The following is a 13,907-nucleotide window of genomic DNA, read 5'->3' on the forward strand; positions in this document are numbered from 1 at the left end:
GGAGAAGTGAGAGGAGCAGGTCCAGGGAGAAGAGCAGGCCTAAGGAGAGGGCAAGGTAGAGGTATAAGAATGCGTGGTGGTGGCATTCTAAGGGCTACAAGGGCAGGGGTGAGTGATGGAATTCGTGCCACTATCATTGACCATGTGATAAACCATGGTCTTTCACTAAGGGAGGCTGGTGAAAGAGCACAGCCCAATTTGGGGCGGTCAACGGTTGCGTCAATTATACGCATCTTTCAACAAACCAACAGGTAAGTTTGCATTTTACATGGATTGTTTCTATTCTCACTTGACATGTCAATGAGGCCATACAGTAATGCATATGTTGATTTTTTTTGTCCCTCAAAAGAATGCAACGTCTTCCCCCCTCTGGGGGAAGAGGTAAGCTCCTTAATCATCAACAAGAGCTTGCCATAGTAGATATGGTTGTTGCAAATAACGCAATTAAACTGCATGAGATTCAAAGCAGAATTTTGGAGGACCAAGAGATATTTCACAATATCAATAGCATCAGCCTCGCAACCATTATGCGGACATTGTCCAAACACAGAGTGCGGATGAAACAGCTCTACACTGTTCCCTTTGAGAGGAACAGTGAGCGAGTCAAGGTGCTACGCAACAATATGTCCAGGTATAGTGTGTATATTCAATTCAATGTACAGTTCTATAAGCTTTGCACTTTTCAAGTAGGTAACCTACCCAGTAATAGGTTACAGTACTGTATGGTTTATAGTACTATAATGGCATGATTTACATAAACTTTGTTTCAGAGAGTTATGGAATTGGAGGCCAACCAGACCCCTCATGAATTCGTATACGTGGATGAGGCAGCATTTAATCTGGCCAAAAGGCGTCGACGTGGAAGAAATGTCATTGGAAAAAGGGCCACAGTTGATGTTCCTGTACAGAGAGGGGCAAATATCACTATATGTGTGGAAATTTCAAATGCAGGATCAGGAGGGTGAAAACAGGAGGACCTTCGTTATCACCTGGGACAACGTGGCCTTCCATCACTCACAAGCAGTCACAGCATGGTTTGAGGCCCACCCAAGACTGATTTGTCTATTTCTTCCACCCTATTCACCTTTCCTCAACCCCATAGAGGAGTTCTTTTCTACATGGAGGTGGAAAGTCTATGACCATCTGCCACATGACCAGTTGTCCCTCCTTGAAGCCATGGATGCTGGCTGCAGGGACATCACATTTCATGATTGTCAAGGGTGGATCAGGCATTCCAAGCGGTTTTATCCAAGGTGTATCGCCTTGGATAACATCAGATGCGATGTGGATGAAAACTTGTGGCCTAACCCTGAAGATCGCAGGGATTAGATAAAGGAATTTTGTGCTTTTTTTTAGTTCTCCCTTTTTACTGGGCTTTTTGGTGTTGCTTTTTTGTTCATGGATATTTTGTTAACTTTAAACAATACTGTAAAACGTTTTCTGTTGTATCATACTGTATTTCTACTATACCTCCTGTAGTAAACAGTAAAGAAAAAAAAACTGATTTGCTTTTTACTGGAATGCTTTTGAATGTGAACATTACATGTGGATATACAGTACAGTTCCCAACCAAAAAAATTGGCGTAAAAAACAGTGGATTGCATGTTTTGCATGCAAATACCTTTTGTAATGTCCACAATAGCCAGTATTTTGAAACCTGGTGTACTTTGATTGGCTCTATGTTCCTTGTGAAGTGAAAACAAGAGTTATTCTTTGAAAGAATAATTTCATTTTGAGTCAGATGTCCAGTGTTTTGGTAAAGTTAGTGTGTGCAGAGAAAGATGTCTTCTATTTTGAAATGAAGAGTTAGTATATAGTTAACAAAATGTGCTTTTGAGAAGAAAATGATCTATTTGGCCAATTGTGTTTTGTAGGTGTAAGTCTGTTAAGAGTTTAGAAACAGTATTTTAAGTATAGGTAAGCGCTCGTTAGCGATGGAAAAAAACTGTAACACATCAAAATAGTTTTTCATTCACTCGCACACTTGTTTACTTCCGGTCACTGATTGTGTGTGACATCTGGGGAATATATTTGTTCCTGTGTGTGTGTGTGTGTGTGTGTGTGTGTGTGTGTGTGTGTGTGTGTGTGTGTGTGTGTGTGTGTCTGTGTGTGTGTGTGTCTCGTTCGGGTCTCCACCTCTTCTCCCTTCACCCCACCCCACCCAGCTTTTTCTCAGAATGTGCATCTGTCCTGCTCCCCACTCCTCTCCTCAGCGGCCCCCACCTTCCTCTTAGGCCAAACACACCTCCTCTAACCCGTCCAGCTCCCTCTCCCCCACCCTCTAACCTCAGATGCCAGGAGCACTCTGCACCCTCCCCAACTTTGGCTCTGTCGGGGGTGGGTTTTTTAAGACTCCAGCAGAGGAGGTGAGGGCTCCATGACTTGCTCACATCCAGCATAAGGAGCTGTCAGTCACTTTGCTTCCTCTGTACTCAGCTGAGAAAACTCACAGAATCCGCTAGGATCCACGCTGCTCGTCTGGAATCACAGGTACAAACTAACACTATGTGTCTCGGGGTGTGTGTGTGTGGTGACATGGCGGCAGTCTGAATGATCATGCTTTGGCCAGATCACCAGTGGTGGGCCTTTTATCTGTCAGGGTCAGATGAGTGAGGACAGAAAGATCTACCCTCCGGTGGGAAATCTGTTCAGTCCTTGCATGCATTCCCCAGACACTTTGCAGATGCCAGGGAGCTAATTTGATAAAAGGCCTTTCAATTTTCGCCTGAAGACGTGATGAGGCAAAAATCGTTCCCCCGCGATGCTCGATGTGAAAATCAAAAAGATGCAGTTTTCCTGAAAAGTGGATGAAACACAGTTGTTGTGTTTTTAACGAGGAGCGTTTAGACGGCAACACAGTGCCTAAGTGTGATAAAGTATTTATTGTGCTGTTCTCAAGCCAAGTAGAAGATTTTATGGCTGTGAGATGCCTGGAGGTAAATGCAGTTCACATCACATTATCATATTAAATGGGGGGGGGTTATTAACTACAAATTTAATGTGAAAGAAGTTGCAGACATGATTCTAAAAAACATCCAGCAAAACTAAAGACAGACTGAAGGAGACTTGTGAGTTACAGAGATGTGTGTGTGTGTATGTGTGAACCTGTACTGATATCTTTGTGAGGACCATTTTAAGCACAGACCAATCAGAATGGAAATCATTTTTGGAAAAAGAGGACATTTGGAACGGTGGTTACTTTTTTAAAGGGCTGTTTGAGGCTTAAAACTTGGCTTTTGGGTTAGGGTCCGGCATTTAGTTCGGATGGTTAAGGTGAATGTAAGGGGCTAGGGAGTGCATCATGTCAATGCGTGACCTCACTAAGATATAAGTGCAAACATGTGTGTGTAGGGTTAGGGTTAGGTGTGCGTGTGTGTCTGTGATGATCACATTTCTCCCCCCTCCCTCTTATTTCCCCGTATGTCAAGACAAGCAAATAGATCATGTGACATATGAACAGGGGGGAGGCGGGGGTGTGAGGTGAGGGTGTCAGGGTTGTGGGTATAGAGGATAGATTCTTTTTTGTGTCAAGGGCATGAGGCACGCTGACGCAACGCAAAGAACATTCCCCGGGCAACCTCCGCTTGTCTGAGGTTTGAAGTGATCCTCTGGTCGTGAGTCTCTGTAGGCATCAGGCTGGAGAGTGTTTGTGTGTCTGTTTGTGTGTGTGTGGGTGTATGCACAAGGGCAAGCCTGCCCTGCTTTACACCTCTGTAGCTATTCAGAGAAGAAAGACTCCAACCACTGCCTTAAGATTAACACAATGTATAATAGGAAGGAACACAGCCCATGTTTATGTGCGGCTCTTTCACTGGGGGACCGAAAAAAAAAACAATCTCATATCCTGGAGAACCTTATGTGTATTCCTTAAAAAAAAAGTTATCCTTGGTTCTGAAATAGCTTTTTGTGGGGCTCCTGGCGACAGTGATGTATTATCAAGAGAAGCATTTCGCAAGTTGTCTGGAGTCATCATCTATAAAAGCAGAGGAAGTGTTTCTGCTGGTTGCATTGTGATAACTTGCTTGTGAGGGTGCACACCAAGAATACATCTGTGAGTCCTGGCCGCTCTGCTTCTTCTCATCCGTCAGTCTGTCCGTCCACACAAGCCCCCCACTCTGCTGCCTATCTGTCACACAAAGCCTTGAAATCCAATGGACGCCATATTTCAGAGGGCGCTGCTGTTGTTGAGGAGGGGGGGGGGGTGTTGTTCCTGGTACCAGGCCCAGTTTGATTGACTGAGCCACTACAGACACCAAACCGTTGGATAACATTTGATAATACTCTGTGACAGGGTTGAGCGATGATGGAGAGTTATCACCGCCATGGTTATTTTATTTTTTGTTGCCATGATCACAGGGTGAACTGCAAAAAAAAAACACAAAATAACATGGCACACAAAGTCATTTAGAGGTTTGACTGGACCGTGCAGCGTCCTGCTGGATGACATTGAGTTACTGTCCCTCAAAGGACAAGACAGGTTCAAAATGTTCATTTAGTTTCAGTAAAATTTGAATTAAATTGAATGTGTTCATTTAATTTTTTCTTCGCTACAAGTTGAAGTCACAGATGGGATTTGTTGCAACAGTGATCTGCTTTGCAGAGATTTAGGGTGAAACACTATGTCATAATAATGTCTAATACAATAATACATACAATATGCAGAGTAGGAAAGCTAGAAAAGCAGTATAGATAAAAGGAGGATGGATGGATTTTTTTCTCGAAGGGCTAAAAACAGGGACCAGTCATGAAGCTATCTCCCTGAAGTCTCAAATATGACTTGCAATAAGTATTTTTTCATGTTTTCCTTTCAGTGAATTTTAGGACAAAATATGAGAAACATATAGGAACCGCTGGGTCAAGGCCTTAACCTCAGGAGCTGATCTCTCCAGTCTCAGTGTAACACAGTGAATCTAATGTTAATGTGTGTGTTTTTTAAAGGCCCCAACATGGCCTCTCAGATCCCAGCTCTCCCTCAGTCCTACGCTCCTGGGACCGACAGCGTCTTCTCGGACCAGTCTGGTTTTTATTCTCTGGACTCCAACGTTCCCGGGCTCTCCAAGGTGATTCTCAACAAGCTCAACATGAAGGACTACGGAGAGTACAGGTGCCAACAGACTCTGATTCGTCAATATGGACACACATGGTTTAAATGATGAATTTATTCTCCTCATTGCTTCATTTGTTCCATGCAAACCAGGGCTGCCGTTGTGGGAAAAGCTAAAGGAATCTCGTTCCGCAACTATAAGGAGATGTTCCAGAAGATGGAGGAGACCTTTGAGTTCTGCACCGGCTGCAACAAGCTGCCGGAGCATCTCGGCGAGAACCAGACCCTGAAGCGTTGTGTGAAGTGAGTGTGAAGTCCAAAGTGAGGGGCGACAAAAGATCTCTCCAGTGTCCATCTTTTCAGGAGGTGCTCCGCTGCGGGCTGCAATACCCTGGCATTGGCACTGATTAACATTAATCATCGTTGACCATCAGAGTTTTTTAGGGGCCACTGAAAGCCACAGTGTTCTCTGCTCGGCTCCATCAGCACCTGGCGGGACATTGTTCTGACATCTTTGCCCAAAAGCTGTCACGAGTGAGGCATTGCCATATGATGAGGGATCGTCAAGGTGGGGACGCCTCCACAAAGGTGGATGATGGCCAGTGGCAGATATAACTAAGTCCCATGACTGTGATTCATTGCTCCACAGCCCTGCAGCTTATTACGAGCAGCTTAATGTGTTTTGTACTGTCACAGCAATGCAGATATTTCAAGGAGCGTATTGACAGGGAGAGTCCGGGGATATTGTGCTGCTTATTCACAAGGGCCTCGTTGTCTTTTAGTTATCTCACCTTTGCCTGTCTGTTGCTCTCTTTTCTCTCTCCAGCAGATTCAGAAACTCTCTCTCTCTCTCTCTCTCTCTCTCTCTCTCACACACACACACACACACACACATACACCATCATGCATGTGGGTGAAATTCCCAGCTGCTGCTGTCTCTCATGAAAAAAGCTACTGGGTGCAGCAGCAGAAAACCAGACCTGCTGACGAGTGAAAACCCTCCGGTCCGTTGACATTTGAGAATTACCACGAACAGTCCAACAGAGCCTCTGCTATATATAAATATATATGTTTTCCTTTTTCACAGCCACCTCTGTTTCCTCACATTGTTTTGCCTCCTTTGTCCACCTGTAAGCCTCCTCTTGGAGGATTAGTGTGCCCCGTGTGCACCGTGTCACTACACAGTGGCTGATAAATTGTTTTATGTAAATGCAGGCGCCTCCGAGGCAGCAAATGATTGCAAGGTAAAGTAATATCTCCCTCAAAGCGCCAACTGGCCGTCACATTCCTAATCCAACACGCTACCTCACCACCTTAACTGTGCGATAACACACACACAAGCACACACACACACACACACACACACACACACACATACACACACACACACACACACACACACACACACACCCCGAGGCCACGTGATCATGATTTGAATTGCAGCATCTGACTGGCGTGCGTGTAACGGTCGTCTAAAAAGGGACAGAATCCACTGTGAGAGTTACGAGTATACAACGGTAGAAGAAGGTCAAATGTAGATAGTTCTAAGGGAATGCAGGATTCTATTAACATCCTGGCACATGACGTTCTGGTAATAAATCTCAATGACTTATGCATAGCAGTGCAAAGCTGAATAATACTAACAGGAAGAAATTAACACCCTCACAGTACATTGCTAATATGTGGGCAGTTAGCAGGTATAATGTTTGCCATGCAGGGGCGTATCCATGGGCAGGGCCATGAAGTTTGATTTCCACCTGAGGTTCATCTTCCTATACGCGCAATGCTACTTCACAGAATTTATCCTGTTTGTAGGATTGTAAATATGACTGTTTACATCAGCCCTATTTTTGTATTGCGTAATGTTTATGTTGCATATATTTTAATGTATTATTTTTCTAGCTGATGCTTCCTTCCTGCTGCGATACAGCAAATTTGTGGGACTGAATGAAATATCTAAAGTTAATTATCTTAACGAAACAAAGACAGTTTCTTACGATGCAGCTTTCAACGTTTCTTCTTCCATAACTAACTCATGCAATCTTGGGAAAACCGCAAAAACAAATTCAAGTGCAGCTCTATAGTAGTTTGTACGACTTTGTTAGTAAAAGTGCTTCTTTTTGATTAATTCCCATTATTTCTCTCACAGGTGCTTGAACGTGTACTATTGCAACAAGGACTGTCAGAGAAAAGACTGGCCTCAGCATAAAAGAGTCTGCAAAACACTGCGTCTGGTGGCCATTGACAGACTAGTGGAGTGGCTGATGTTCACTGGTGAGTATAGAAAAGAACGTGCTACTTGGATTGAAAAGGCCTTAAAACGCAATGTTGCATTAATGAGGTGGTCGACTGTATTTTAAAGCTGAGCTGAAACTGATCCAGTCGCAGTGGAATGCTTGTGTGGTTTTGGAATTTTAATTAGTTCCTGTGAATTTCTCACATTAATTTGTTGAGCTTTTCTGTAAACTTGACAGGTCGAGTCAACATGTGTTGTTGTCCTCCTCATAAATGTTGTACCCCACACAGGAGACCTCCCTTTCCCCACTGACGATTGGTCAAAGTCAGCCCCTGAGGTGAAGAACTGGAATGATTGGCTACCCATGCAGGGCGACCTCACGCCACGTCTGGATGCCATTTTGTCCGGTGCCAACATGGCGACCCTTTGGGACAACGCCAGCCGGACGCGGCCCGATGATGCTGACCTGCGTCAGTCTTTGTGGCGCCTTCAGAGCGAGTTCCTCTCTCGAGTTCTCACAGTTGGGATGGCAGTTCAACACTTTGGCTTGGACCCGCACGCCAAACCCCTCACCATTCACGTGGCAGGGGCGTCCCACAATGAGACCATGAGAGCAAGTCTGAACGACTATGACGAACTCAACCACATGTTTCCCGGACACCAGGGCATAGAGATCGTCATGGTGGGGCCGGAAGTGGTGGACGGGCCCATCATGAGGCCCCCTCTCAGGGGGTTTGGACCCAGGCAGAAGGTCTTCATCAGCGCCTATAAGGGGCTGTACCACCAATTCTGGGAGGAGCTCGTGGAGGAACAGGAAGCAGCTAAGCCAGACCTGGTGGTCGGATTTCATCCTGGTATGTAAACACAAAAATGTGCCATGTGATCGTACAAACCCTAGAATCTTGAGATCACCCTTAAATTGCCTTTAAATGAGCAAGGATTGAAATAATCACATAGAACAAGCTTCATCGAAGTGTTTAGAGAACTCACAACCTCTCTCCCTTCATCTATGTCGGACAATAACTTCCCTCGGTAAGCAGAGCGGGTAGGAAACGCATAACATGCTAGATCTAGCCTATTCATTACAGACAGGCTTTTATTGGGGATTTGGGTAATTAATAGGAGCAGCTGGGAAAGATTTTGGCTTCAGATTGCTGGACTCAGCGCAGTGTCGATAAGCTGCTCTTTTGAAGGGGTCTCGGTCCACTATCTCTGAGGATTCACTCAGGCGGACATTCGGTGTCACAGACCGAATCACTGACTCAAAACAACCTCTGCATCCCTGTCCTGTCTTCATTTCAAGAACATACAATATAAAAATAATTTTAAAAAAATGGTGAATTATGTACATATTTAATCTATTTGTGGAATGCATATCTGGAGATAGCTGCGATTTAGACATTTATAACTAAACAGGGTGCCAGCGCTCTGTAGCAGTCAGTGGATGTCTTCTAGGTCTTTGGATAAACAACAGCTGATTCAGAAACTGCATCAAAATCACTGCCAGATCATTTGTATAATTTGATTATTTTCATTCAACCATGGGACTGACAGAGACACACAACACAGATGCTGATCTCCATCACGGCAGCAACATTCACAGAATGACTTCCCTTTAGAAAGAAAGATGTCTTCAAAGTTAAAGCACAACAATTGTTTTGTTTCTGCAGTGCTCTAAATCGAGCAGTCTTACAAAGCTTTTATTTTGAAAAGTTGAGAACTTGGGTCTGCAGATTGTGCTTATGCTTAAAAGACCTAACGGATCATTCACACGTATCTGCAAACCACACAGAAGAACAGTAATAAAGCAAATTCAGTCTCATTTTATTAGAAACATTGACTTTATCAAATCTTTTGACACAAAGTTTCTAACCATAGACTGTTAATAATAAACCTGAACCTTAATCCAACCTAACATACATTTAGCTAATTATAACCCTAACTACTCCTTGCTTAATGCTAACCTTTAACTTAACCTTATATATACCTTAACCTGAAAGTAACGCCCAACCATAAAACACATCTTCACATTAAAATGTAATGACACATGTGATATAGGGACCTGCTCTTTTTCCTCATGTTGAAGACAAGTCCTCATAATGTCACTTTCCCCTTACTCAAGGTCCTCACAAAAGCAGCAATACCTGGAACACACAAACACACACACACACACACACACACACACACACACACACACACATACACAATTTGGTGAATTATGGACAGATTTGATCTGTTTGCGGAATGCATATCTGGATATTGGTGCGATTTGGACATTTGATATGTTCTAATTTAATACAAATGTGACTACAGTGCTCTCTAGCAGTCAGTGGATGTCTTATGTCTTATGAACAGCTCATACGGAAAACTGCGTCAAAATCACTGCCAGATCATTTGTATAATTTGATTATTTTCATTCAACCATGGGACTGACAGAGACACACAACACAGATGCTGATCTCCATCACGGCAGCAACATTCACAGAATGACTTCCCTTTAGAAAGAAAGATGTCTTCAAAGTTAAAGCACAACATTTGTTTTGTTTCTGCAGTGCTCTAAATCGAGCAGTCTTACAAAGCTTTTATTTTGAAAAGTTGAGAACTTGGGTCTGCAGATTGTGCTTATGCTTAAAAGACCTAACGGATCATTCACACGTATCTGCAAACCACACAGAAGAACAGTAATAATGCAAATTCAGTCTCATTTTATTAGAAACATTGACTTTATTAAATCTTTTGACACAAAGTTTCTAACCATAGACTGTTAATAATAACAAGTCTGCAGACAACATTCAGCAAACAAACAATAAAAAGTGACAGTATGAAGTAGAACTGTTCGAGGAGGACTCACTAATGACAAGGAATAACTCTGAAATAGCTCTGAAACATTAACGCAGGACAAGAGAACAGCCCATTCCAAACAAGCAGCCTGAGAAATGGGCAAAAGCGACTTCACATATTTCACGTCAGGCTCAAACTTACCCCCCCCCCCCCTCATTGAGAACCAACCCATTACAGTTAACCAGAACAACCCGACACCTCCTTTAGCTCTGGCACTGCCTCTGCCCCTTTGGACCCTTTAACCTGCAAATCGCCAGTAAAGCCCAGACCCCTCTGAACCCCCCCCCCCCCCCCTTCGGCTCAGCAGTCACTGCAGGCTCCCACATGGAGCTACATATACGGTGAATCAGTCGTCCTGTGAGCAAAGTGCCTGAGTGGCTGGCTGCATTTTATACTGCAAAGCTGGCAGGGCGCTGCATCATAACGCTGTTTATGTGGTAGGGGAGCAGGCGGCGTGACACGAGGAAGAGAAAGACCGGTGTGTGTGTGTGTGTGTGTGAAAGTCAGAAAGAGACTGAATGAGAAGGAGTGGGAAGCGACGAAGAAAGCTGTGAGGAACTGATAAACAGAGGAGGCTTGACCTTGTAGAACAGCAGAGGGAGGATGATGTTGGCTGTTGTCTCTCAATAAGGAGACGGATGTGGCCAAGTCAAGTCCTCCTCATGAATATAGAACTGTGGCTGCGGACGAAAAAAGTCAAAATAAGCTTCTTTCAGATTAAGATGCATTTCTTTGTCCCAAACACATGCACAGACATGCACAGGCACACTCATGCAGGTAGGGGAATTTAACCTCTGCTTTTGACCCATCTGGTGCAGGACACACAGAGCAGTGAGCAGCCATGTACGGCGCCCGGGGAGCAAATGTTGGGGGAGTAAGGTGCCTTGCTCAGGGGCACTAGACAGGGTAAGGAGAATCCTCTTGGATTTTTGGACAGATCAAGCCAGGTTCGTCTTTTTGTTGTTTCTCCGTGGAGTCGAGCCAGAGACGAACCAGAGACCTTCTCTGCCCATAGTCCAAGTTTCTGCCACTAGACCACCGCCTCTCTCTGTTTCCTATCCACTGTTCCTTGACCCCTGTGGAAATGGTCAGGAGGTGGAGGTGAAGCGGAGGAGTTCGGCTGTGCAGAGAAAACCTGACTCCACTCACACTCTGTAATTTTTTTAACACAAACTTTGTTTATAACAGAGGGGACTTGAGTTTCCTGTGCAAAGCAGAGTGACATGTCCTGAGAAATGATGTCTTCAGTTTTTACAGAGGGAACATTTAACCATCAGTTACTCAGAGGATGAAAAATAACAAATGAAGGACTGAAATGTTCAAATAATATAATAATGTAAGTAATAACTATTTATAAGTGCATTTCAAAATTGGAGGATTGAAATTACTTTTATATTTACATACAAGAAGTCAGGCGCTTCGACATTAATGTGAGGATTTCCCTTGTACCAATAGGACAATTGTAAAATAAGACTCACTTGAATCAGATGTGCAAAAGTAGCCTGTTTAGTTCTGACAAGTAGTTCTGACAAGTGTGGCATGTGAAAAGTTGTCCACAACAAACATGTGCCTAACTACAAACATTTACGAAACAAAGGTTCCTATCAAATTCACACTTACACACATGGGTCATTTTTGACCCATGTGTGTAAACTTGATGTAGTAATACAAAAACTATTTTAGCTCAAAAAAATTAAGACAGAGAAAACGAAAATAATGATTTGTGATAATCAAAAACAAGATATTTTGATGAATAAATAGATTTTAAAAGATATAGCAAAAAGGCACAGCCATGTTTTAAATAATATGTGAAATGAATACGGGTCATTTTTTACCCATGTTGTGCCTTTGAAGGGTATGGATACATACATTTTTACTAAAAAAGTAAAAAAGGACAAAGGAAAATAAGAATTTGTGATGATTATAAACAAGTTAATTGAGGAATTCCTGGAATTCTGAATGATGAGATACATTTATTGCAAAGATATTTACAATTAAGACTCCATCGGATCATTTTTGACCCCTGTGTGGAAACTTGAAACTTGAAAAATAATTTAGTTCATAAATTGAGAACGGTAAAATAAAAATAATTAATCGTGGTAATTAAACACAAGATATTTAATGAATACTTTGAATATTAAATTATGAAATAAATTGATTTCCAAAAATATAACAAAGAAACACACTACAGCCCTGTATGACATAATATTGTAGGTCAATAAGGGAAATTTTTAACCCATGTTGTGCCTTAGAAGGGGTTTGCATAGCTTCTGTATCAAAGGATTAAAGAAGACATATTTAGGTCCCCTTTACATCAGCTATACATGGACACACACACACACACATCAAAGGAAAACACATCCTTGGAATGGCTCTGATTTTGAACATTATAGAACATTCTACACATATATATGTGACGACAGAACCTTACTCACACCATTTCCTACTTATTACCCTGTGTCTTACGATTATCAGGTCAACCAGCAACTACAGCTGAATAATAAGACACTTCTGATTCAAACTGATCACCATGGATAACATTGGAAGCACTGCTGAACAACTCAAAGCTGATAGCCAGGCATTTCAACGAGATGCCATTGATCTTGAACATCGGTTGGGCATGCAGAGAGCCCGTGTTCGACAAAACCGAGAGTTGAAAGAGGACGAGCCCCAAGAAAAGTTGGCCAAAAGGCAACCCCTGGAAGAAAGCTACTGCGACACGGATGAAGAAACACAGCAGCCTGAGGATGGGGAAGAGGAGGATGACTCGGATGAAGAAACAGAGCAGTCTGAGGATGGGGAGGAGGAGGACAACTCGAATGAAGAAACCCAGCAGTCTGAGGATGGGGAGGAGGAGGACGACTCGGATGAAGAAACACAGCAGTCTGAGGATGGGGAGGAGGAGGACGACTCTGATGAAGAAACAGAGCAGTCTGAGGATGGGGAGGAGGAGGACGACTCGGATGAAGAAACACAGCAGTCTGAGGATGGGGAGGAGGAGGATGACTCGAATGAAGAAACCCAGCAGTCTGAGGATGGGGAGGAGGAGGACGACTCGGATGAAGAAACACAGCAGTCTGAGGGTGGGGAGGAGGAGGATGACTCGGATGAAGAAACACACCAGTCTGAGGATGGGGAGGAGGAGGACGACTCTGATGAAGAAACACAGCAGTCTGAGGATGGGGAGGAGGAGGGTGACTGGGATGAGGAAACAGAGCAGTCTGAGGATGGGGAGGAGGAGGATGACTCGGATGAAGAAACACAGCAGTCTGAGGATTCCGAAGATGACAGTGAAACCCTCAGCACTAGAAAGATCCTCACTGAGACAGACCTCTACCGATATTACATGGAGCTGCAGGAGGCTTATGTAATCGAGCAGCAACTGTTTGCTTCGGAGCTGCATTTTGAGAGGAGCACAAACAAGGTTCTCCAAGATGAGCTGGAGAAACTTCAAGTTTCAAACAACGAGCTCAGTCAAAGGTACGAAGCAGAAAACCTCAGAGCCGGGCAGCAGGCCAACCACCTGATGGCTATGCTTGAGCAAGACGAGGCTCAGATGCACTCCTTCCAGGCTGAGCAGAACTTCCTCCGTCTGCAGATAATGGAGGAGATGAGCTGTCTCCGCAATAGTGCTGCTGAGGAGAAAATGCTTCTGCAGAGACAAGTGGAGGAACTGACTTATCAACTCTCACTGAAGAAGGAGAGAGAGGATGTCAAGCATCAGGATTGGCAGGAGGAAAGGGATGAGGAGAAGCAGGAGAAGAAATGGGGGGAGCTGCAGGAGGC

General features: G+C 43.8%; 1 protein-coding gene across 1 annotated transcript in view; it reads left to right on the top strand.

The window, feature by feature from the left end:
• Positions 1 to 2,344: 2,344 nt before the first annotated feature.
• Positions 2,345 to 13,907, top strand: part of LOC133976081 (putative protein MSS51 homolog, mitochondrial) — an 81,937-nt gene continuing 70,374 nt past the window's right edge. The window contains exons 1-5 of the mRNA XM_062414169.1: positions 2,345 to 2,490; positions 4,939 to 5,104; positions 5,198 to 5,347; positions 7,194 to 7,318; positions 7,571 to 8,134. Coding sequence (XP_062270153.1) covers positions 4,947 to 5,104; positions 5,198 to 5,347; positions 7,194 to 7,318; positions 7,571 to 8,134 — 997 coding nt within the window. The 5' untranslated portion in view covers positions 2,345 to 2,490; positions 4,939 to 4,946. The remainder of the gene's footprint in view (positions 2,491 to 4,938; positions 5,105 to 5,197; positions 5,348 to 7,193; positions 7,319 to 7,570; positions 8,135 to 13,907) is intronic.

The sequence above is a fragment of the Platichthys flesus genome, chromosome 20 (assembly GCF_949316205.1).
Source record: "Platichthys flesus chromosome 20, fPlaFle2.1, whole genome shotgun sequence".
In the NCBI taxonomy this organism is placed as follows: Eukaryota; Metazoa; Chordata; class Actinopteri; order Pleuronectiformes; family Pleuronectidae; genus Platichthys; species Platichthys flesus.